The sequence below is a fragment of the Ahaetulla prasina genome, chromosome 3, assembly GCF_028640845.1.
Source record: "Ahaetulla prasina isolate Xishuangbanna chromosome 3, ASM2864084v1, whole genome shotgun sequence".
NCBI classification, from domain to species: Eukaryota; Metazoa; Chordata; class Lepidosauria; order Squamata; family Colubridae; genus Ahaetulla; species Ahaetulla prasina.
In genome coordinates, this window is record NC_080541.1 from 85,957,866 (window position 1) to 85,983,278 (window position 25,413).

A 25,413-nucleotide genomic window follows, 5' to 3' on the forward strand; every position below is an offset into this window, starting at 1 on the left:
TCCGCCAAGCAATGTCGGCTGGCGGCCCCCAGGGGAAGGTCCTTCTCTGTGGGGGCTCCCACACTCTGGAACGAGCTTCCCCCGGGTTTACGCCAAATACCTGACCTTCGGACCTTCCGCCGCGAACTGAAGACACATCTTTTTATTTGCGCGGGGCTGGCTTAAATTTTATTGATTTTAAATTATCTATTATTAATTTTAATGGGGTTTTAGTTTTATATATTTTAAAGTTTTTTAGGCCAATTATAAAATAAGTTTTTTAATTTGTATTTTAAATTGTATATTGTATTGTTTGTTTTTATTTTTGGCTGTACACCGCCCTGAGTCCTTTGGGAGAAGGGCGGTATAAAAATCGAATAAATAAATAAATAAAATAAAATAAACGTCTTCTTATCAGTTGTAGAAAAATACAACAAAACAGATCTTCTTTAGTTTCATTCAGGAACAAAGTTCAATATAAAAACAGTCAATAAATATTAAAGAAGCAATAAATAGCCATGATCAAGCAATGATCATGCATAGAGATCAAATATAGAGTTACAGCATATCAGCAGGTAAAATGGTGTAATGTTCACACAAACCATAATTCAGCTTTCCTTAAGCACATTGGCTACAGGGCTCAGCCAATCAAGATGTTTGATGATGCAACACAGTTTTTAAAGCTACATAATACTGCTAGCTACAAACACACAATGTTGGTTTATATATTTCCTGACCAACCAGTTGGGCAATAACAATTTCCTAACACACATTATCACTGGATTAAAGCTGCATTGCTCAACCTACCGCCATATTAGGCATGTATTTTAGTCATGCCCCATACTACACACCTATCCATTGGCAAGGATAATTGCAGTCAAAAGACCTGAGTATCAAACAGCTGTTTGTATATAAAAGTCTATGTGATCAGGACTCCTGTCAGCATGAATAAGGCTATTCCCTGTTCTGGTTCCACTTGGTCCAGTTTGCCCCCAGTTTTATGTAGTTTAAAAATAGCAAGGAGCCATTTCACCCACACTTTACCAGAATGGTCAGTTTCACTTTCCCAGCCCCAGGCCTCACCAATAGTTTTGCATTCCTTGCAAATAGTTCTCTCCTCCCAGTTGATAGTCTGGCACGGTCTGTGCAAAAGTGCCTACTGAATTTCTTTGGCTAGATCTAAACCACCTATGGTAGTGATGGCTAACCTTTTCCAGACCAAGTGCCCAAAGTGCGCCCGAATCCCCAAAATGCAATGCCTGTGTGGCCCCCTGCATGCGCCCCATTCTCCTGAGCATATGTACGTGCTGCCCCTGCATGCACCCCGCCCCTGCGCATGCATGCCAGAGATCCAAAGACCAGCTAGCCGGCAAGGGGTGCGTGGACTTGCACAGCACAACTGAACTGGGGCAACGGCTCACGTGCCATCAGAGAGGGCACTGTGTGCCACCTCTGGCACGCGTTCCATAGGTTCGCCATCATGGACTTATAGAATGTTATAATATAACATTAAGCTATGTATGTACCTGGCAAATGTTTTTCTGTGTTACTGGATACAAAAAAAATCTACTAGGGTTAAGGAAGAGCAACTGACCAACCTACTTTTGCCAGGCAGCTCCTTCTCTGCTAGCTTTTGACAAACTTTAATGTTCTCTTCTTTACATCTCACCTCTGTTCTATCAAGGTGGGTGTTGTTTCTCGCTCGCTTTCCCCGCAGCCGGGTCCCTCTTATCTCCTGCCGAACGCTGAGGAATGTCCTGGCATGCCTCCAGGCCCCAGCCCTGGCATCATGCCCAGACAGGCCGAGCAAGACGAAGGGCCTGACGTGCCTCCAGTCTCCAGCCCTGGCTCCATGCCCAGGCAAACGGAGCAACTAGACCCCTCCCCCTCCCCCACAGCATGTGAGCCTGAGGAATGTGAATTGGCAACAGCTGGAGCCTGGAGAGATCCTCGCTTCAGGAGAATTGATAGGCGGCGTCAGCAAAAGGAAGGGAAGGGCAGGCCTGGAAAAGTGCTGAGTCATGGAGCCACACCCCATGGCCTATATAAAGGATCTGCTTTCTAGCATTCTCTGAGTCAGGCAAAGTCTACCTTGGATTGCTGAAGTCACTTTCTGGTCTCCTGCCTGCCTTGAGAACTTTGCTAGGACTTTGGCAGAGCTGCAGAGGCACGCCTGATACGGACTTCCCCATCAGCAGAGGAGTGGGACACGACAGTGGGTTTTCTGCTGTGTTGAGTAAAAAGGTCCAATGACTCCTCCTCCTCTTCCCACTTCTTCAGCTAATGTTCAATTTATTCTTTTCAACAGCCTGTGTAATCCACTTTGGAGAAACTAATCTGGGTTTCTCTGGCTTTTATTAAAACCATCAACCCAAGTTCAAGGCCCAATGGCTAAGTCCCTTTAAGTCCCTTTAGCTGCAAGCCTCCATTTCCAACTTTTTTCCTCTAAAGTTCTCCTTCCCAGAGCTCCACCCACCCACCTTCTAATGCCAGCCTGGTATTCGGCACTGAGATTAGCCCACATGCACCTGCTCTTCTGCTGTGAGAATATTCTTCTGAGAATGTAAACTAGCCTCTATTCTCTTAGTTGCTCTTTATCAGCTAAGCAAGTATAAACCTTTCTTGTTAGCTGTCTGGATATGTGAAGTAAGATGATATAGGAGAGAATGGGCTGATCACAAGCCACCGGCAGGCTACAATAATTAGTTTTATGTATCTGTTTGGTACTATCCAGTGCAGTGGTGGGATTCAATGTTTTTTACTAGGGTTCTGTGGCTTGGTGGGCATGGAATAGTTTGGTGGGGGTGGCAGGGGGAAAGATACTGTAAAATCTTCATTCCCTCCCCACTCCAGGGGAAGTTTAATACAAAATCTCCATTTCCTCCCAATCAGCTGGGACTCGGGAGGCAGAGAATAGATGGGGGCGGGGCCAGTCAGAGGTGGTATTTACCGGTTCTCTGAACTATTCAAAATTTCCGCTACTGGTTCTCCAGAACTGGTCAGAAAATGCTGAATACCATCTCTGATCCAGTGGTTGGTTAAATTTCAGGAGCTGAATTCTTGGAGCCTTACCTCCTTGGAAGCTAAAACCATCCAAATAAATAATCATGCTATAAATAATCATGCTATAAATAATCTTATAGCACATTTTTTGATCATGATAGTTTTCTTTATCAATAAGGAATGGAGAGGGGGGGGCTGTCTCTGAGAGACAAATAATTCTTTCACCTGTCCTTCAAAATTCTCTCTGAATTTATCTGGATACAGTTGGGCTTTTTCCATCCCTGACCTAACTCAAAATAACCTGCTAACAATGAGTTATACCACAATAAATAATCATAGCACAATAAATAAATAAATAAAAATAAAAAATAAATATGCAGGTGCATGTTTACCTTGTGATAAACCAAGATACTAATTTTGTCTCCATAATCTTCTCTTTCAACATTACGACGGAGTCTCATCATGTCCCCTACAATGTTACATCTGGTTCAGTGTAATTTGAGTGTTGTTGTTGTTAGTTGCAAAGTTGTGTCCGACCCATCTCGACCCCATGGACAAGGTTCCTCCAGGCCTTCCTGTCCTCTACCATCCTCTGGAGTCTATTTAAACTCATGCCTACTGCTTCAGTGACTCCATCCAGCCACCTCGTTCTCTGTCGTCCCCTTCTTCTTTTGCCCTCAATCTTTCCCAGCATTAGGCTCTTCTCCAGTGAGTCCTTCCTTCTCATTAGGTGGCCAAAGTATTTCAGTTTCATCTTCAGGATCTGGCCTTCTAAAGAGCAGTCAGGGTTGATCTCCTCTAGGACTGACTTGTTTGTTCGCCTTGCAGTCCAAAGGACTCGCAGGAGTCTTCTCCAGCACCAGAGTTCAAAGGCCTCGATTCTTTGGCGCTCAGCCTTTCTTATGGTCCAACCTTCACAGCCATACATTGCAACTGGGAAAATCATAGCCTTGACTATACGCACTTTTGTTGGCAGGGTGATGTCTCTGCTTTTTAGTACGCTGTCTAGATTTGCCATAGCTTTCCTCCCCAGGAGCAAGCGTCTTTTAATTTCTTGGCTGCAGTTTCCATCTGCGGTGATCTTGGAGCCCAGGAAAATAAAATCTGTCACTACCTCCATTTCTTCCCCATCTATCTGCCAGGAATTGAGAGGGCCAGATGCCATGATTTTAGTTTTCTTAATGTTGAGTTTCAAGCCAACTTTTGCACTCTCCTCCTTCACCCGCATCAAGAGGCTCTTTAGTTCCTCTTCACTTTCTGCCATTAGAGTGGTATCATCTGCATATCTGAGGTTGTTGATATTTCTCCCGGCAATCTTAATTCCAATTTTTGATTCATCTTGCCCCGCCTTTCTCATGATGTGCTCTGCATATAAGTTAAATAGACAGGGTGATATACAGCCTTGTTGGACTCCTTTCCCAATTTTGAACCAATCAGTGGTTCCGTGTCCAGTTCTCACTGTTGCTTCTTGACCCGAGAACAGAACCTCCTGATCCAGGAACAGGTGCAACTGCCATACAGCACAAAGGCCCTCCTGATCATGACTGTCACCAGACTGTCACCCAGGAAAACCCTCAAGTTTGCAAACTGAGTCTTGTTGGGGCAATGCCAGCCTGAGATGATTAAGTCCCTGGAGCTTAAACCCAAAACTATTCAGCCTTGCTAGGGTTGAGCTGAAGTCTGTCATTCCACATCCAACTCCCTTCAATTTACAGACACCAGGATAGGAACCGACGGTTTAATGCATATATTTATTTACATGGTTAATTTAATGCATAATTAACATAGCTATTTCCTAGGAACACTCATCTTCGTTGTACTGTAACTCTTTATAAATGCAACCCGTAGAACAATCTTTATAGAAAGAAATATCCCCACAAAACTCAATCCTTTTGGGTTTCAGTTGCTGAAAGTTACAAATATTTGATGACTTTATTGATTTTACCTCTGTACATTTTAAAAATACAGATAAAATATACATTTCAACAGTAAGTTACATTCCTGGAAAGGACAAGAAAGTATCTACATGCAAGAAGGGGCAACAATGTGCGCATTCAGTTCAAGGAATAATCTCAGTTAAAATGGACAAGCTTGATTAAAAAAATCGGCTATGTTCATGCTTTGTCTCAATGTTTTTTTCAACCTTGGCAACTTGAAGATGTATGGATTTCAATTCCCAGAATTCCCCAGCCAGCTGTGATAACTGAGGAATTCTGGGAATTGAAGTCTACAAGCTTTAAAGTTGCCAAGTTTGAAGGCCTAAAGCATAATGACTGTATTTGCCAAACATCTCAGTCTTGTTTGGTTTATTTTTATGACCTAACATGTTTGCTTCTTTTTTTGTTGAGTTGCCCATATTGTGCAAACCCAGAACATGGGCTAATTCGGGGATCCGAGGACTGAGTGAATACAGCCGTTTTGTATGAAACTGGAGCCATGCTTCTGCAGATCAAACCATCAATCGTAGGTCCTTAAGGAGGAGTACAGCCAGGTAGCCTAAGGAGTCCTCCAGCCAGGTTCTTCTCCCAGACATCTACATTGCAACTTTACCAATACAGTGAGTCCTTGTCTCACAACAATTCATTTACTGACCATACAAAGTTCCAACGACACTGAAAAAAGTGATTTAGGACCATTTCCCACACTTGTGACCTTTCCAGCATCCACATGATTGTGCGATCAAAATTCAGACGTACGGCAACTGATTCCTATTGATGACCCATCGCTGCGTCCCAAGGTCACGCGATCTACTCTCCCAACCTTCTGACAAGCTGCGTCAGTGGGGAAGTCAGATTCCCTTAACAACCACATTGCTAAGTCATAGAGCCAAGCCCAGGGGTGAAATCCAGCAGGTTCTGACAGGTTCTGGAGAACCGGTAGCGGAAATTTTGAGTAGTTCAGGGAACCGGCAAATACCACTTCTGGCTGGCTCCAGAATAGGGTGGGAATGGAGATTTTGCAGTATCCTTCCCCTGCCACGCCCACCAAGCCATACCAAGCCCACCAAGCCATACCAAGCCCACCAAGCCACGCCCACAGAACTGATAGTAAAGAAAATTTGGATTTCACCACTGGCCCAGCCATTCACTTCACAATGGAGACTAAGAAAGCCTGGGGGCCAATACACTTCATAAATGGCTCACTTAACAACAGAAATCTGGAGGGCTCAGCTGTGGTTGTAAGTCTAGGACAGGGGTCCCCAAAACCTGGCAGCTTTAAGACTTGTGGACTTCACCTCCCAGAATTCTCCAGGCAGCATAGCCGGCTGGAGAATTCTGGGAGTTGCAGTCCACAAGTCTGAATAGAATAGAATAGAATAGAATAGAATAGAATAGAATTTTTTATTGGCCAAGTGTGATTGGACATACAAGGAATTTGTCTTGGTGCATATGCTCTCAGTGTACATAAAAGAAAAGATACCTTCCTCAAGGTACAACACTTACAACACTTAATGACAGTCATAGGGTACAAATTTAACACTTAATGATACAACACTTAATGATAGTCATAGGTTTGAAGACCTCTGGTTTAGGATCACTTAATACCGCCCCGTCTTGTCACCAACAAAAGTCCTTCATGCTCTTCCCGTTAAGCGCAGGTGGGAGCGGGTCCATCTTTGCAAAAGAAAGCCAACGACCCCACATTAGACACTTTCAGATGTTACTTCTCTTAAGCCTCTTCCGCGGGAGCTCTTTTCACCTCAGCGCCGCCGGAGAAGCGGCCACCTTTGGGCGCTCCGCCCCTTCAGGTTGGGCCAGGTCGCTCCCATTTGCTTATGAGCCTCTCCGAAACCTGCGGACGCTTACAGGCTGAAACTTGACCCTCCCCGACCATCGCAAGGTTGGCGGGGCTGGGCGGCGGCGGCGGGCTTGGTTGTACGTGGCCGAGCGAAGTTTCTTTCGCCTTCTCTCTCGCTGCCGCAGCAACCAGGAAACGCCGAGCTTCCCTCGAAGGACTCTCGCTTGGGAAGAACACAAAGCTTTGCGCCCGATCCCTGGAAAAAGGTTCCCGTGAACTCCGGCGCGTGGCTGAACGTGGGGAGGCCCTTCAGCAGCTCTGGGGTGAGTTGGGAAAATGAAATAAATTGGGCACACAAGCAGCTTCGTATATCAATCAGGGGTCTCCAACCTTGGCAACTTTAAGACTTGTGGACTTTAACTCCCAGAATTCCTCAGCCAGCTTTGCTGGCTGAGGAATTCTGGGAGTTGAAGTCCACAAGTCTTAAAGTTGCCAAGATTGGAGATCCCTATCATATATGTTTGTGTACTGAAGAAGTATGGCTGGCGTCCCTTAAGTCTCCTCCCCATTCTGGCTTTGAAGATCTGGGATTTGTAAACAACCCTGCTTAAAACGCCCCAGAAACTTTTCCGGCTTTGTTCTGCTCGAATACTTTAATTGGTACAGGTAGTCCTCCGCTTATTACAACAGTTCGCTTAGTGATCGTTTAAAGTCACAATGGTACTGAACAAAGTGACTTGACGTATGGCGATTAAAATGGCTCAATTTAGACTTAAGGCAAGCACATTCTCAGAATATACAGTCTCTCTCATCATAAGTCAAGTTTAGGCAGTCAATCATAGTCCTTTCTGATCCCTGCATCACAGATGGGAATTTGTGGTGCCACAGATACAATTGGGCTAAAATGGTATCATCTCTGACTGTTGGCTGGAGCTGATGAGAGTTGGGAGTTTGACTAGATCTGGAAGATGTGCAAATTAATCCCATCGCAAAATCAAACCCGAATATGATCTTGGGTTTACCATTCCTGGCAATACAGTGAAAGACAGAGATAAATTTTATGAGATTAGGCTTTTTTTGTCAGTTCTTTTATAAAATAGTGAATGTAGTATGAAGCAGTCCAAAGCTGGGGTGCAGTCCATTAAAAATAAACATAACTTAACGTAAGTATTTTTAAAGTAAAACTAAGATAACTCGGTAGAAGTGTTGACATCATAAGCTGTCTTGGGTCAGTCAATACAATTATTTTTTAATGGAAATCTAAAGGATCAAAATCAAAATAGAGTAAAACCCAGCAATTCCTAAGGCAGCAGGAACCCTGAGTGAGCTTTAATTCTGTGGCTTATGATAAATGAAAAGGACAGAAAGAGCTGCAATGCAGGAGATCAGAATTAGTATTACTATCACACCCTTCCTGTGTGACTATAGCATTATCTGGTCATTTGTATATTAGCCATATGCCCGAAACACAGATTCCTCCTTTTCTTGAACATGACACAGTTAACATGTCAGCTCTGATATAAAAGAGGAATGAAAGTTGCACTGTGCATGTGCGAACCAGTTGACTGAATTAAAATCCATCCTAGAGAAAATTATATTTTCCCAAGAAGAGTTACAGCAGACTGGTAAAATAATCCATTTTCCTATAAACTATGTAATTTTAAAACATTTGAATGATTTTTTCCCACGAGGTTATAAGGATCACTCTACAGATAGTTCTTGACTTACGACTATTCGTTAGGGAGTGTTTGAGGTTACAACTGCATTGAAAAAAGTGACTTACGACCATTTTTCATGCTTACAACTATTTCAATGCCCCATGGTCATGTGATCAAAGTTCGGACCCTTGGCAATTGGCTCACATTTATGATGGTTGCAGTGCCCTGAGGTCATGTGATTACCTTTTGTGACCTTCTGACAAGCAAAGTCAATGTGGTCACTTAACAATCATGTTATTAACTGAACAACTGCTGTTATTCACTTAACACTTGTGTCAAGAAAGGTCATAAAATGGAGGAAAACTCATCGAAAATTGTCTCACTTAGCAATGGAAATTTTAGGCTCAATTGTGGCCATAAGTTGACGACTACCTATATTCCGTAAATTTTGCTGATCTCTTAAAATGCAACATTTTAATGTTGCGTTCCTTTGATTGTTGCCATTTGCTGTATTCCTTTTTTTTTTTTTTGAAATTTATAGCATTATAATTTGATCTAATCATTTAGTCTTCACTGTACATTTTGTTCCCCAACCAATGCTTTCTAAATTTTAGGGGCTAATATTCTATTGTTATCGACAACACGTATGTATTTTTGGGAGCTGTTATCCAAAATTTTGGGATGGTATTGAATTGGGAAAGGAGGTTCTAACCTATACTAGATAGCAAGTAATAAAACCTACTACGGTCCCTTTCTTTTTTATAGATCACATTCGTGCCTTATTTTGTGTTTCTAACCAAGTAACAAAATTGTTGACTGAATGTTAGCCATTCATCAAATTGAAGCAGAAGCAAGTTCCACTTGTACATAACTTCAGCAAAATAGAAGATGCCCCATTCCGGGAAATTTCATCAAGACAGAGGCTACATTCCCAGGGAGAATCCTAATTATTTTGATAAAAGAAGTAGGCCACCAAACTCATCAGGTGGACGGTAAGTTTAAGAAATCATCTTTTGCATAGAATAGAGTTTTTAATGCTGTCTCTTTCCCTCTCATTTCCACGTAATTTACTCCTGTTAAGGTTTCCTATCAAACTGCTGATATAGTAGTAGATCAGTGTTTTAATGTTCTCTCAGGAAGAATAGGGAAAGAGCACAGTATTTTGGATACATGCAAAGTGTTTTCCCACGCCCAAAAAGCCCTCATTTAATGGGCCAAGGCATACTTTTCTAAACTGAATAGCACTGCATGTAAAGTGGGGGAGGGAGAGGAGGGAGTGATGTCTTGAAATCTCTACCCCAACATCTCAGTTAAGCTTGAGTGGGAGGTTCCATTAGTACCAGTGCCGGTGATTTTCCTAAGCTTAATTGTTATTCACAGCATATCCGATTTCAGGAAGAGTTGCAATACACAGGGAAGGGGAGAGAGCATTCTCTTTCAGAGTTCTTCCCACAGGGCTGTAAACAGTAGAGAAACACTTGCAAACATTAATGCAAGATGGGTTCCCCCACCCCACTCCTAAACTTAATTGTCCAGCTTAGGGAGTGGGATATTTTGGTCTTTGCAAGATAGGGTAAGAAAGTGGTACCTAACATGCTCCTTCCCCAATCAACTTCTTCATGGAAGTTAAGATCTAGGAGAGAAAATTATACATTGGTACCAATAGATACTTGAAGCTCCTCTGTGTGTGTGTGTGTGTGTGTGTGTGTGTGTGTGTGTGTGTGTGTGTGTAGCTTGGAAGTTAAGTGTGTCTTGGCAGCAAATATATTTTACACACACACACCACAAATCTCTGGTATCCTCTCCATTTTTTTGTGTGGAATTATCCTAAATCTGAAGCAAAATGCTTTTTCTCTCCGCTCCAATAATGCCAAATTTTTCCAACTCCTTCCTCAACTCTATTTATAATTTCTGTCTTACTTTCTACTTTTATCAGTAACCTGGTTTAGATCTGCAGGCAGTTGCCTTATAGATTATTTAGGTTTTTTTTTAAGAAAAAACTTCTTCTTCCTGATCTTTTTTTTTTTATCCCTGCAAATCATTCTTCCATTTCCTTTTTTAAAAAATTATTGCGGTCATGTCTGCCAAATTCTTCAACCATTTTCTGCAATAAATCTGGTGAAATGTCCTTATCTGTAAGTTGTTCTAGTGAACCCCTACATCATTTCCCCCAATTTGGCAATTTTCCTTGTGGTTGCCATGGTGAGAAAGTGAAAGTATGTCAATTATAGTACTAGTTATAATTCATAAAAAATAGGCTTCCCCTCCCCCATTTTGCTTCTCTCTGTTGTTAACATTTTAGTCCCAATTAGTTTTCTGCAGTTGCAGTCTCACAACTTAGCTCATATTAGCCTTATGTTCTTATTTTGCAAAATCAATCAACTACTATTGTCCTTAAAACAAACAATCAGCATTCCCACAAAGGTCCAGTCTGCTAGTCTAATTAATTTTCCAAGGCAGCTTTGTTTTAAAAAAAAATCTTCTTTTTTTAAAAAATCACTGTCCCCTTTGTTCATTGCAAACTTTCTTAGATCACGAGCTTGTTAAGCTTTTTGCTTTTAAATTGAAGTCTTTTAAAATAGCTGATTTTTTCCCCTCTTCTTAATTTCAAAAAGAAGGCAGCTGCCAAGAGTCTTTGATCTTCTGTGCCATTGAGAATATCTCTTTTAGCTTGCAAAGTAATTAAATCGTCAAGTGTTTAAGAAGTTTAGGTTCTTCCTAGTCAAATATCCATGAAGGCTGCCCAGCAATTAGGGACACCTTGTAAAACCCCTTTAGTGCCCAAACCTTGACCCACAATTGATCGCAAGAAACTAAATTTCGTGAGGAGCAGCTCTTTCAGAGCACAAATGGGTGCTCCCCAATTTGTCCTCCCTCCAAAGAAATTTCTGTCAATTCCACCACTATGTTGCCTCTACTTAAGGAACCTCTTGCAGAGATATCTAATCCACCGTAACATTTCACCTGTAAACCTGCCGAGATTCAACTCTGACCTAGGACAAAAAGTTTGCTTAACATCTCGTAGGGAACTTAATATTCCCCACAATGTGGGTAGGTTTAGCCTCTGGTAAACACCAACAGTTGTCCTCCCCAGCCTCCTCACTGTCCGACTCCGCTGCCAGGTCTGCAGGCTGCTGGCGGACCACAACACTCCCCATGGAGGTACCACATAAGAGGGGTTTTTGTCCCTCTGCAGAAAAAACAGAAGTTTATTGTTCGGACCTGGCTCCCAAACACGACAAGTAGTTGTGTTAATTGTGTAGTTAAATAAATGTTCCCTTTATTAGGAGCTGCAGGAGCCCTGGCAAAAAGTCTCTCTCACACACACAGCTGGCTAACAAGTCTGTCCAGCGAGGAGATGAATAGTTGTCTGCCACACCTATTCATCTCCACCCCATGACTTTTATCCCAGAGCTAAGGTGGGGCTTTGCTAGCAGCAGTGGCTCTTCTATCCCAAGGATCTGCCCATAGATTTCCACTGTTCTCCTCTCCTCTGTCTTCTGCGCATCTGCATGTCAGGCACTGGACCCAGCTGTTCCTCCTCTTCCTCATCAGCCACCTCCAGATCTGGGGGCTGTTGACTCTCCATCTGAGGGCTGATGGACGGCCCAGGCTCTACCTCTGTATCTATCTCCGACAGCTCCAGTCCCTCTTCCCCCTTGGAGTGCTCAGGTTGCCTTGATGCTGACCCTGACTCCCATGCCACCTCCTCACCTGATTCAGCTGCTGGAGGGGCTGGCATCTGACAGGCCACAACATTTATGATAGTAGCCCTCCGTCACAGATTTGATGGAGTCGTTTCCAAATTTGAAATAATCTCTCAGTATAGTCAGGTAGTTGACTGGGAGGGATGGTACAGGAATAAAAGGTGTTGCTGAAGGGAGAGGAAATTGTTGATCATCCTAACAGGCTGATCTATCACAAAGACATCCATTTTTCCCCCGCCTTTTTTTCTGTCTGTAGGTTGTCGCAAGGAACAACTGAACATTCAAGATCTTCCTTGGCTGTTGCAAACCCAGAGCCGAACCATCTGGGACCAAGGCAGAGTTATGACAATCCCCCGCCTCCCTACTATCATTCCAAAAAGACTTTTTCGGAGAAATGTTCAAACCTGTGTTCCCGAAGAGGTAAGCAAGCCTTTTCCTGTATCCATTTCATTACAGGTAGTCCTTGACTTACGACCACAATTGAGCCTAAAATTTATGTTGCTAAGCGAGACGTTTGTTAAGTGAGTTTTGCCCCCATTTTACAACCTTTCCTGCCACGGTTGTTAAGTGAATCATGGCAGTTGTCAAGTTAGTTACAGAATTGTTTAAGTTTACCCATTGACTTCTTTTGTCTGAAGGTCGCAGAAGGTAGATCGCATGATCCCGGGACACTACAACCGTCATAAACACGAGTCAGTTGCCAACTGTCTGATCGCACCACCGTTGGGATGCTGCAACAGTCATAAGTGTTAAAAAATGGTCTTAACTCACTCTTTTCAGTGATGTTGTAACTTTGAATGGTCACTAAATGAACTGTTCGTTTCAATGAACGAGGACTACCTGTATTAACTTGTATTCAAGGGACTTATAAAGATACTACCTTTTATTATGGCCAGCTTTTTTCCCCTTGTGAATAGAATAAGAGAGAAGTCTGGGGGAGAGAAAACTCTCTGAGCATTTTAAAGGCAGAGTGAAGAACAGAAGGCAATGTAATTTAAACTTATATGTTGGAGTAAAATTTGTCTTGTAAACAAATGTTCTAAAATGGGTTCTAAAACTCAAGGCCCGGAGGCTGGATCCGACCTGGGCGGTGCTTAAATATGATCCATGGGGCTGCCCTGGAAACTCTGAAGGACTGGCCCGTGGTGCCTCTGCCACTGAAAATGGAGCTTACAAGGGCCGTGGGCGGCCTTCCTGAGCTCCGTTTTCACTGGCAGAGGGTTGCAGGAGGCAGTCGCAGGTGAAAATGGAGCTCTGGAGTCCGTTTTCGCTGGCAGAGCGCTCAAGTCACCACAGTTACCCCCCACACGAGTGATGTTGAGCTGGCCACGCCCACCCTGGCACATACACACGCCACCTTCCCCCCAAAGGTCAAACATAACCTCGATGTGGCCCTCAATGAAATCGAGTTTGACACCCCTGTTCTAAAATAATTGCAAATGTTTCACATGAGATGCAGTGTTAATTAGCAGAGTATTTTTTATTAGTCTTTTACTCGGGAATGCCGTATGGTTATATATGTTCTTCCATGATCTTGAACTGGCACGAGATTCTTCTTTTTTTCTTTTTCTGATTTCTTTTTTTCCCCCCTCTCAGTCTAACTGTTGCAAAAACTGTGTGTGGGGTTCATGGCTAGTCATGACATATTAAGATGATTTTGTCATTCTTTGTTGTCTCGGTCTCATTAGCTGTTGAGTTATATCCTGCTTTTCTGACTATAAGGCACCGACCATAAAACCTCAGAAATTTTGTGCAATCAGAGTTAAATTGATCTCAGACTGAGAAAGATTGGCTAATGATTAAGGCCTTGATTTCTTTTTCGAAACAGACAGAGTAGGAGCTGACATAATAGTCCAGATGTACATTTCTTAAATAAAGATGGTGTTTCTCAACATGCAAAGCACGATTTGTCTTTTTAAATAAAAAATAATATACTGTATAATTATATATTGCAGGTTATAATATTACAAGCTCAAGAGACTTTAGGATAAAACCTAAATGCAAATTAATATTAAAACCAAAAGTTAACTACAAAGGAAAAAAAAAACCAGAAAGCAAGGCAAAATGTGAGATGGATTCCCATTGTCAGCTAGTTGGAGCCCAGATGATTATAGAGTTACAGAAAAGTGAGGATTGCATGTATTTCTGGGGGAAGAATAATCTGTAATATAGAGACAATTGCAGATAAGAAAAGCTCTTTTGAAATTTTACCTCTGTAGAGTGAAGTTTATCACCCACATGCCAATTTAATTCGGCATTTGTCCTTTTCTCTGTTATTTCATAAATGTTCATGGCATTTTAAGCGATAGCAATTTGAGATTTCAAGCATTCCTTAATTAACAGATACTGGCTGTGAAGGAAGTACAGGTAGTCCTCGACTTACAACAGTTCACTTAGTGACCGTTCAAAGTTATGAAAGCATTGGAAAAATGTGACTTATGACCATTTTTCACACATATGACCGCGGCAGCATCCCCATGGTTACGGGATCAAAATTCAGATGGCGACTGGGGCATATTTATGAACGGTTGTAGTATCCCGGGGCCATGTGATCACCTTCTGACAAGCAAAGTCAAAGGAAAAGCTAGATTCACTTAACAACTGGGTAACTAACTTAACAACTGCAACAATTCACTTAACAACCGTGGCAAGAAATGTTGTAAAATGGGACAAGACTCACTTAACAAACGTCTTGCTTAGCAACATAAATTTTGGGCTCAATTGTGGTTGTAAGTCGAGAACTACCTGTAGTTCTCTTCTCTTGGAAATAGCTAATTGGCCATCTGTCAAAGATGTTGTCATGTCCATTTTGCATCGAGCAAGGAGATATTTAGGCTTCTCTTAGGGGCCCCTTCGGAGAGTGCATTTAAATTTCCTGAGTTCCTGAGAATTATACAAGCCAGTATTTTTATAGACAATTTGGGATCATCTCAATGTGCCTTCCTAATAAGTGACTTCAAAACCTAGTAATTATCAGCCATGAGCACTGACTGGGGAACTCAGGAAGTTTAGTACAGTCATGGTTGATAATTCAATTACTAGGTTTTGAAGTTACATATTGGGAAGGCTCACTTAGACGATTTCAAGTTCTCTATAAAAATATTGGCTTGCATAACTCTCCCACATTTGGTTAATTAGAACTCTTGAGGGTTCTCTCCAGCAGCATCCTCAGTTATAGTTCACTCTTTACTGCTTTGGTTTTTTTTTTTAAATGAGATTTTCCTTGATAGGGAATATAATCATTTTCTCTACCATCGCAGTGAGTGAAATGTCTTAGATTAGCCTGTTTCATTGTCAGATGTTAAAATGGGGTGAATAGAAGTATTCTAAATTCCTACAGAAAAAGGAGGGCTTGTATAGATAACGTAAGCATAGACTGAATTAAACTGATTTTTAGTTAATTTCTATAGACTTAGGTAATATTGAATAGTAGGGTAGCTTCATAATACTTTCTAGAAGAGCACATGATTAAATGTTATATTTTTTACAAAGGGGTAGGAAACCTGCAATGTTGTCGTTATGTGAGGTATCATTAGCTAAAGTAATATTTATTGAATTATTTTCATATAAATGTTGGGTGGGGGGGGTCAATGCACAATCTGCAACTTCATGAAGAGTCAGTGAGCTGAAGAATCTGTTTTAGATGTTGTTGAACTAAAGCTGTCAATAGTCCAATAAATGATGTGAGTTGTGAGTCCACAACACAGAGCATAAAAGTTCCTCAGATCTCATTGTTCAGCTTTATGAAAAAAATGGAGCACTGGGGACCTGGTATTGTGTGTTTTAATCTCTAGTATTCAGATATAAGGTAGTAATGATCCTAATGGATACAGTCCCGTAACAGATTAATAAATATATACTACTTCATAAAGAATTATACAATCCCTCCAAAAACAATTGACCATATTTCAGACTTCTTCTCTGATATATTCAGAAATCGAAATGGACCTGGGAATTTCATAAAATGGTCTTGCACATCCCCTGATTTTTTTTTTCAATACCATTTTGAACCATTATATGATCTCTCTATTATACATATATTGTATTTTGAGTGATCTTTTAAACCATATTTAAACAAATATAACCTTATTTAATGGTCTAATTTTGTTTACTTAGTGAATGTGTTCTTGACAGTATGAATACAAACCTCAGAGTATATTATTGGTGGGAACTAAGAATATTTTCAGTAATTTAATAACACCACAAGAAACAGAAAACCTTTCAAAGTATTATGCATACTGCATATCTATATTTTACTTAAAATAAGCTCCATTGAACTCAGTGAGACCAACTTCTTAGAAGTCACATGTATGATTGCATATTAGTTTTCTTTTTCAAGGACAATAATACGATTTTCTGCAATTCAAATTTAAAAATGGCCTCCAGTGTTTTATTTTAGCTTTTCCATATAGCTGATGGCCAAACTAGAAACAAAAACAATACATTTTTATCTCTTTCTTTTTTTCTCCCTTTGGTTAAAATAATTGCAAAGTGGAAAGATCGATGGGGGCGGGGATAGATTTGTAATAGATTCTAGAAGCTTAAATGTAAATGCTTTTTTATGCAGAAAAGATTTTTTAAAATGCAAATAGCATAAGGGTATTGATCTTAGAAGTAAGGGGATCAGAGCTGCGCCCCCCCCTTGTGGTCACATGACTGTATTTTGGGTGCTTGGCAACCGGCTCACGTTTACAGCTGGTTTCCATATTCTACAGTCATGTGACCATAATTTACTACTTTTTGGGGGGGCTTCTGGCACAAAAAGCCCATTCAGGACAAAGAACACAATTTGAGACCATGCAATTTGCTTAGCGACTGCAAACTTTGGAGTTATGACCATGTGATTCATTTAACAATTGCTGCAAAACCAGTTGTAAAATTGAATCCAGTCACGTGGAGGCCTCACCTTATGATCATCTTGACTTAACATTAGAAATTCCGGTCCCAAACAGCAGTCGTAAGTATACCTACAATGTAAATACTGTATATGTAATATATGTAAAATATTACATATGCAACAGTATGTATTATGGTATATATTCATTTTAATACACTTCTATAACCATTGTGGGTTTTTTTAAGTCACTGTATTTTGTACTGTCCTGTATTTCATTATATTTATCCATATAAAGTCTGTGTCTACAGCCATGATGGCAAACCTATGGCATGCGTGCCATTGGCCAGCTCTTCCTTCTTCTGGGGTGCATGCGCACGCGATGATCAGCTGGCCTTTGTGCATGCAGCAGTGCTGGAAAGTGGAAGAGCTGTTCTGTGAGCATGCGCTCTGGCCAGCTGATCGGCACATGCTCATGTGCGACAGTAACTGGAAGACTTGCTGGCCGGTGTGCATGTGAGTGCTGGAAACCGGAAATGAATTTTTTGGCGCGCGCATGCCCCCCGGGCAACTCCTCTTCCTGGTCACGGTCCAGACGAGTGCTCCCTTTTTGGCACTTGGTGCCGTGCACGTGCGCTTCCTTTTCGGCACCTAGTGGCAATCCACTTATAATTAACAAGCATAATCAGGTCTTCAATTCATTGACTGAATGAGGTCATAAATTTTACTTTCCAATGCTCCAATATCAGTCTTTCTTAAAACATATATATTTTACAGTGTCCTAAACTTAATAAATTTTTGGATGAAATTGCAGACTATATAACTGTAGCTGAGCAAGAAAAGCTAAAATTCTCAGAGGATAACAACTAGGATAACATACCTAGTATATGGACAATGTAAATGGATTCTCTATGTCCTTACTATGATTAAAAGATTTATATTGCTTTTTTCAATTGAATTAGGCTTTTGTTACACCTTTAGTACAGTGGTGGGTTTCAAATTTTTTTACTACCGGTTCTGTGGGTGTGGCTTAGTGGGCATGGCATGGCTTGGTGGGCATGGCAGGGGAAGGATATTGTAAAATCTCCATTCCCTCCCCAATCCAGGAGAAGGTTACTGCAAAATACCCATTTCCTCCTGATAAACTGGGACTCAGGAAGCAGAGAATAGATGGGGACGGGGCCAGTCAGAATTTTTACTACCAGTTTTCCGAACTACTCAAAATTTCCACTACCGGTTCTCCAGAATTGGTCAGAACCTGCTGAAACCCACCTCTGCTTTAGTAACTTCAGAGAAATTAAGTTGGTGTTCTTAGTGGCCCCTTCTTCAGACAACTCCATCTCAGTATCTCCTTTGCAAAAGCTGCTCTTAAATTATTGATTCTCCTGTTTTGGTTTTTCAATAAGCAAGCTGGGCAGACTTCATCTTTCCCTGAAACAGTGATCAAGGTTGCCATTTATGAATGGGTAAGGTTAACTGACAGTAGCCTTAATATGCATATACTCACTTGTCTTCTTGTGGCATGCTTTAGTTAGGTTTCAAGGATATTGATTTTTGTGGAGGTCTTTACTTAAGATTTGTGGGTCCTGTTAATGCTATATTTGACTGAATATCTTGACGGACAGTAGTTTAGCAATTGCCTAAATTGAATTCTCATAAAAGTACAATGGCTGTGCTTCATTTCCAGCCTTCCCTTCTTTTCTCAACAAGGTCATTTGCAAATTAGCAAGTAAGTAAATTGAATTTCATCAGCAAATAACATTAGAAAACTGCAGTAAATGGTTTTTTTTCCTCCACTGGAATACACTAATTTGTAATAAAATTGCCTGCGTAATCATGTGTGCATATGTGTGTGTTTTATACTGGGGATAATTTATTTTGGAAGTGTTTCTGTTAAATGATGCAGTGGTAATTTAGGACTGAAACCAACTAACCTATTTATTGGCTTCTTCCTGCAATCTATAACTATTTTTCTAGCTGCCATTGGCTTATTGTGGATTTTTACTTTTCATAAGGAAAATCTTCTCACATCCTGAAAGAGTACATAACCTTTTCATTATAAAACAAATGTATATAGTGTGTATATCTGGGGAGTGGTTGTAATCAAAGTGTATATAAGATAGTGTGGAATATCTATTGAACAAACAGTGATAATTTAAATACTGTTTTCCTTTGATTAGGATAAAGTCTTTATACAAAATTACACAGACACACACATACACACATACACACAATTCACTGTTACCCTTTGCTCTATCTGGTGGTCAAATATTAAAGCATTTTTGTCCCTGCTTGGTGAAATGACAGAAGTGTAATCTAAGCAATTTGAAGAAGGTGGAGGGTTGGGGAAAAGTGACTTGAACACGAATCTGATTGGTTTTTTTCCCCTTGAACAAATTAAATACATTTTAACAGGATCTTATCCTGTTTGTGAAGCTTTGTGTGATGTTTTGGGACCCTCTTTTCACATACACTAATCAAAAATAGAAACACCGGTCCAAACCAATATTAAGCCTTTTATATGTTTTCATTCTTTTCCTGCAGAATTTGAATTTAATTCTAGTTAAGTCAGCTGCATAACCTTCAGCTCCATTCTAATTATTTCACATTTGAAGCTTTTCCACCCTCTTAAGCCTTCTACCTCCACCTCCTCCTCCTCCTCGTCCAATTTCTTTATCTAACAAGATTGCTTTAGCTTACACTGAGACTAGGCTTTGTACATGAGCCACCTCTGGGAATTAGCGCTATCAAGATTTGTTGCCAGGAAAATAGTGGAGAGCTAGCTTGGCTCTTGATTCCCACCAACAGGCTTTGTAGCAGCTAGCTGACTTGAATTGCCTTTGAAAGAAATAATCAAACGGCCTTTAACTCTTGAGCAGATGCCAAACTTCTCGGATTCCAGGACAGGAAGTGCTACTGTTTGTACCAGCTTTCCCCAACCTGTGCCCTCAGGATGTGTTGACTACAGTACAGCATTTCTGGTTATGCTGGCTGTCGGTCGTAGAAGTTGTAGTCCGGTATTTTAAGAGAGTGAGGCAGTGGTGGGATTCAGCCAATTTGCACCTATTCAGGAGAACCGGTTGTTAACTTTCTAAACAGTTCAAAGAACCGGTTGTTGGAAGAAATCTTATTTTGTTTTTTGCCACTTTACAGGGCTAATCCTGTAAGGAAGGCAGGAAGGAAACATTCTGGTGTTGTTTCTAGCCTAATCTTTATTGCCCTGCTTACAGAAACTGCCTCTCTGGTTAACCCTTACTACATTGTAACAGTAAGGAGAAGTGCCTATCGACGTGAGTTACGTTGAGTTGGCCACACTCACATGGTCACATGACCACTGAGCCACGCCTACCCAGCTGGTCGTTAGGGCAGAAAACCAGTTGTTAAATTATTTGAATCCCACCACCGGAGTGAGGCAGGGGTGAAAGTCACAATTTTTCCCCACTGGTTCTGTGGGCCTGGCTTGGTGGGTGTGGCAGGGGAAGGACATTGCAAAATCTCCATTCCCACCCCACTCTGGGGCCAGCCAGAGGTGGTATTTACCAGTTCTCCGAACTACTCAAAATTTCCGCTACCAGTTCTCCAGAACCTGTTAGAACCTGCTGGATTTCACCTCTGGAGTGAAGGAAGCTAATTTATAGGCTACAAGTAGCCCTCAACTTACAGCAGTTCATGCAGTGACCGTTCGGAGTTACAGTGGCTCTGGAAAAAGCGACTTGTGACCATTTTTCACACTTATGGCTGTTGCAGCATCCCCATGGTCACGTGATTTACGTTCGGATGCTTGACAACTGACTCACATTTATGACGGTTGCAGGGTCATGTGATCCCCTTGTGCGACCTTCTGACAAGCAAAGTCAATGGGGAAGCTTAACAACCCGTGTTATTTATTTAACAACTGCAGTGATTCACTTAACAGCTGCAGCAAGAAAAGTCATAAAATGGGGTAAAACTCATTTAATGAATGTCTCACTTAGCAACACAAATTTTGGGCTCGATTGTGGTCGTAAGTCGAGGACTACCTGTACAAACTTACAATAGTTCATTTAGTGAAGTTACAACGGTGCTTAAAAAAGAGAGTTATGACTATTTTTCACACTTACAACATTTGTAGCATTCCCATGGTCACATGGTCAAAATTCAGACCATGGCAATTGACTCATATTTATGATGGTTGCAGTATCCCTGGGTCATGTGATCCCCATTTGCAACCTTCTGACAAGCAAAATCAATGGGGAAGCCAGATTCACTTAACAACTGCAGTGATTCACTTAACAAATGGGGCAAAATTCACTTAACAGATGTCTCACTTAGCAACAAAAATTTTGGGCTGAATTGTGGTCGTAAATTGAGGATTACCTGAACTACACAGTTTCTAGGTAAGATTTCTGTTTAAAAATGCCACAATAACTTGATGGGCTTATGTTGATTTTAGTAGCTTATGTTCTGGTTATTGTGTTCATGTTCACATACATGTCCTGGACATATAAACTAGTAAATAAGATGCACAATAATAAGCCACGTGGCTAATTTGATAGAGGATAATCTTATATTAAAAGCAACTCTTGTTTAAAAGATTGTCTAGAATAAATTGGATTTAAGTATAATCAGAGGACAGGAAAGCAAAGATTGTTTTCTAGAAAAGATTGCTGGACCACAAACTGAGTAGGGGTAAGGATCATTTTGTCATAGACCTCACTTTGGTGAGATAGATCCATTCAAATTATAATATTTTTGTCTACGTTTGCATCTGTTTATCCATATAGATAACTATTTTTTATCTGAATAATTATCTTTTGCCCTTTTGAAGTGAGGTGTTACGTGAGCTGTCCCATTGTTAATTATAGTTCGTTTCTGAGGACATATACAGTACATGTAGCCAAGCACAAGCAAAACAATTTTACAGCGGATTGCTTGCTAGTTCTGCTTACGAATGAGCTAAATTAAATACCTCTCATCGTTCTGTATGATGTACTTGGTGTTATCTTTATTCTCTTTCCTTTCTTTCCTGTAGCCAAGCTTTCCCCAGCCTACTACCCTGCAGCCACCAGAGCTAACACATCTTGAGACAACCAAATGGGAAAACAATTGTACTCATCATTCTTCAATATATGTGGGCAGATCTTTTTTTTTTTGCCTAGATGACTATAGTAGCCTTTCTATAGTAACTTGATTCTGCCAAATCTATTCACTAATTTGGCTTTGATCAACAGGGAACATCCTCCGAAAACCCCCACATTACTCTCTGCCTTCTCTTGCTGCCTAGCCCAACCCAGTTGTCTTGGCACAGGTTTTTATTGTGTTTAATGAGCTTAGTTTTATAGTTGTATTATGGTTTTTGTCTTCTTTTTTACATCTGATTGGGAAGCACCAAGAGTTGGTCATAAGGTGGGCAACTATAGAAATGTTTTAAACAAACAAACAAACAAACAAACAAACAAACAAACAACTCCTTTCATTTGCCAATTGGCCAGATCAGAACTGCTCACCAAATTCAGCCCCACCTCCCCATGCCCACTGCCAGTCAGGTGGCTTGTCTAGAACTACTAGCGAATTCAACCTCAGTTTCCCCAAAGAGATGGCTGTGTTGTCCCCAGTTCGAGTCTGAGCCTGGTGCCGAGGCCATGAGCCTGGTGCCATGAAGGACGCCAGACACGAGGTGCAGGTTTTGTTTCCTTTTATTGAAGTGCTTCAGCAAAAGGGGTCCCAGCCAGCAAAATGCCGGGACCCACAACAAAGGATAAAGAAAGCTTTATACTTTTTTACTACGGCAGAAGGCGAGACAAGGCAGGATAATAAGAAATACCATCTAATAAACATTTTAGTAATGATCGAACAATTTGTTCTATTGGTCTCTAGCCATCCCTGTTCCTAAGCCTTGGCTAACAAATGCTCCTGGAATTATCTAGTACACATTCTATTTGCTCCAGGCCAACTCTATTCCTAACGGTTGTGACCCAGGCCCAAGTAGGTAGTAGGAAACTCAATCAGTGTAAAAACAAACAAACTTTATTAGAACAGTTGAGAATTAACTAATTCTCAGCATAGTCCAACTAAATTAAAGCAAATTCCTCCCAACACAATTCCTCAGTCCTGTCACCAATCTTGGTCCAATTAGGCAAACTGCCAAAGGCCTTTCTTGGCAAAAGTTCTGAAAACACTGATAACAAAACAAATGCAACAAGCCAAAGCTATCAAAGTTGTTTTCCGGCAAAGAGCCCAATCACCGTTGCTGGTCTTTTAAGCCTTATGGGAGGGGCCAATCATCTCTTGGCCCTACTCCTGAGTCGTCCTCTTTGCTTTAGCTGCTCTTGCCTTCTGGCAGCTTTTCTCATGTGTGCATTAGGAACAGGCTCCTCCTGTTCCTCTGCCTCACTACTGTCAGCCTCTGGAGGCTCTGGAGTCCAGACATCATTCCTTGATGGCCCTGGCCCCACCTCCTCCTCTGATGCAGAGCCCTCATCCGGGCCTTCCCCAGCTTCCAGGATTGGCCCATGTTCTTCCTCAGCCTCATCGCTGTCTGACTCTGTTGCCAGCTCCGCAGGCTGCTGGCAGACCACAACACTAACTGAGTTATGCAAGATGTCTCTCTATACCTGTTATCAGTCCTCTAGCTACCTAAAATTGCTACAAGCTTTACACGTGCGTATTCCCTATGAACACTCTTTGTTCTTGCCAGAAAGACTCCACAATTACAGGCTTCCCAGTCTCCTTTCAAGTGTCTTCCATAACCTTGCTTTGTTTTAGCAGCCAGCCTATCAGCCGCCCAAGTATATCATTGTTTCAGCTTCCCACATTCACCATCAGTCAGAGGCTATGGCCAGCCTCCTCCCTGAGCCCCATTTCTTGGTATTTATTACCAGACACCTAGCCAAATAACACCTGCTTGTCAAGTCAGCCCCATCCTTTTTTACAGACAGGAAAAAGGATCCCCCTTGTTGGCTATTTCTGCCTCCATGTATTCATCAGTAGTCAGCTGGCTGCTCCACCTTCTGGTCCTGCCTTGGCTCCCCGTTTCTACACCAGATACATGAAAATGGCTAAAAACTATTATTTTTTTTAAAAGTACACAAGTGGAAATAGCAACAAGAATACTAAAATTCAGGAAACTAACAACAGTAAACAGGTGCACAGGTCTTAAGTGCAATTATTGTTTGTCTACGAACCCAAAAATATATGTGTGACTAGAAAAATCCAACAATGTGTACAATGTATATGTAAAAATGAGATTTTGTTAGTGGAAGGTCACCATCCTAGTCCTTTTCTACTGAAATGAAATGAAATAAATCCACCAAGACAAATTCTTGTGTGTCCAATCACACTTGGCCAATAAAAAATTCTATTCTATTCTATTCTATTCTATTCTATTTTATTCTATATTTCTATTGAAGATTATTTTGGACTAGTAAATTTGTGCAAAGGGGTGTTACAATATGTTACAAAAATGATTAAAGGTTTTAATCACTTTTAATCTCAAGTGATTAAAAATGCTTAGTTTTGAATTAATGTTTTCATGCAAAGTGTAATCTAAAAAAGCCTTTAAAAGTAGCAGGGATGGCAACTACAGGTAGTTCTTGACTTACAATCATTCATGTAATGACCATTCAAAGGGCCGGTGAATAGCGCAGGCTGGTAAAGCCTGTTATTAAGAACACAAAGCCTGCAATTACTGCAGGTTCGAGCCCGGCCCAAGGTTGACTCAGCCTTCCATCCTTTATAAGGTAGGTAAAATGAGGACCCAGATTGTTGGGGGGGGCAATAAGTTGACTTTGTAAAAATATACAAATAGAATGAGACTATTGCCTTATACATTGTAAGCCGCCCTGAGTCTTCGGAGAAGGGCGGGGTATAAATGTAAACAAAACAAAAAAAAAGTTACAACAGCACCGGAAAAGGTGACTTATGCTTGTTTTCCATACAACTGTTGCAGCATCTTCATGGTCACATGATCAAAATATGAATGTTTGTCAACTGACTCATAATTATGACATTTGCATTGTCCCAGAGTCATGTGATCACCTTTGTTGACCTTCTGACAAGCAGTCAATGGGAAGCCAAATTCACTTAACTATTGTGTTACAAACTTAGCAACTGCCACGAATTCACTTAACAACTGTGGCAAGAAAGAAAGGTTGTAAAATGGGGCCAAACTCATTTAACAACTGTCTCACTTAGCAATAGAAATTTTGGACTCAGTTGTGGCTGTATGTCGAGGACTATCAGTTTGACTAATTTAACAGTACAGGGATTCACTTAATAACTGCGGTAAGAAAGAAAGGTTGTAAAATGGGGGAAACCCACTTAACAAATGTTTCACTTAGCAACAGAAATTTTGGACTTAATTATGGTCATAAATTGAGTACTAACTGTACTGAAGATTGAGAGAGGGGAGACATAACGCAATTATAATTTTAAAAAAATACAGTGTCTTGGCATGGAACATATTTTTTTAATTAACTTTAAACAAAAAAATCCATCCAGCTGTTGAAGTTGAAAA

The 25,413-nt window shown here is 41.0% G+C and overlaps 1 protein-coding gene across 1 annotated transcript in view; it reads left to right on the forward strand.

Annotated features, from left to right (window-relative positions):
• The first annotated feature begins 6,322 nt into the window (after nt 1-6,322).
• Nucleotides 6,323-25,413, forward strand: part of LOC131194550 (MARVEL domain-containing protein 3-like) — a 30,101-nt gene continuing 11,010 nt past the window's right edge. Inside the window, exons 1-3 of the mRNA XM_058175662.1 lie at nt 6,323-7,043; nt 9,144-9,370; nt 12,342-12,505. Of these exons, the coding sequence (XP_058031645.1) occupies nt 9,267-9,370; nt 12,342-12,505 (268 nt within the window). The 5' untranslated portion in view covers nt 6,323-7,043; nt 9,144-9,266. The remainder of the gene's footprint in view (nt 7,044-9,143; nt 9,371-12,341; nt 12,506-25,413) is intronic.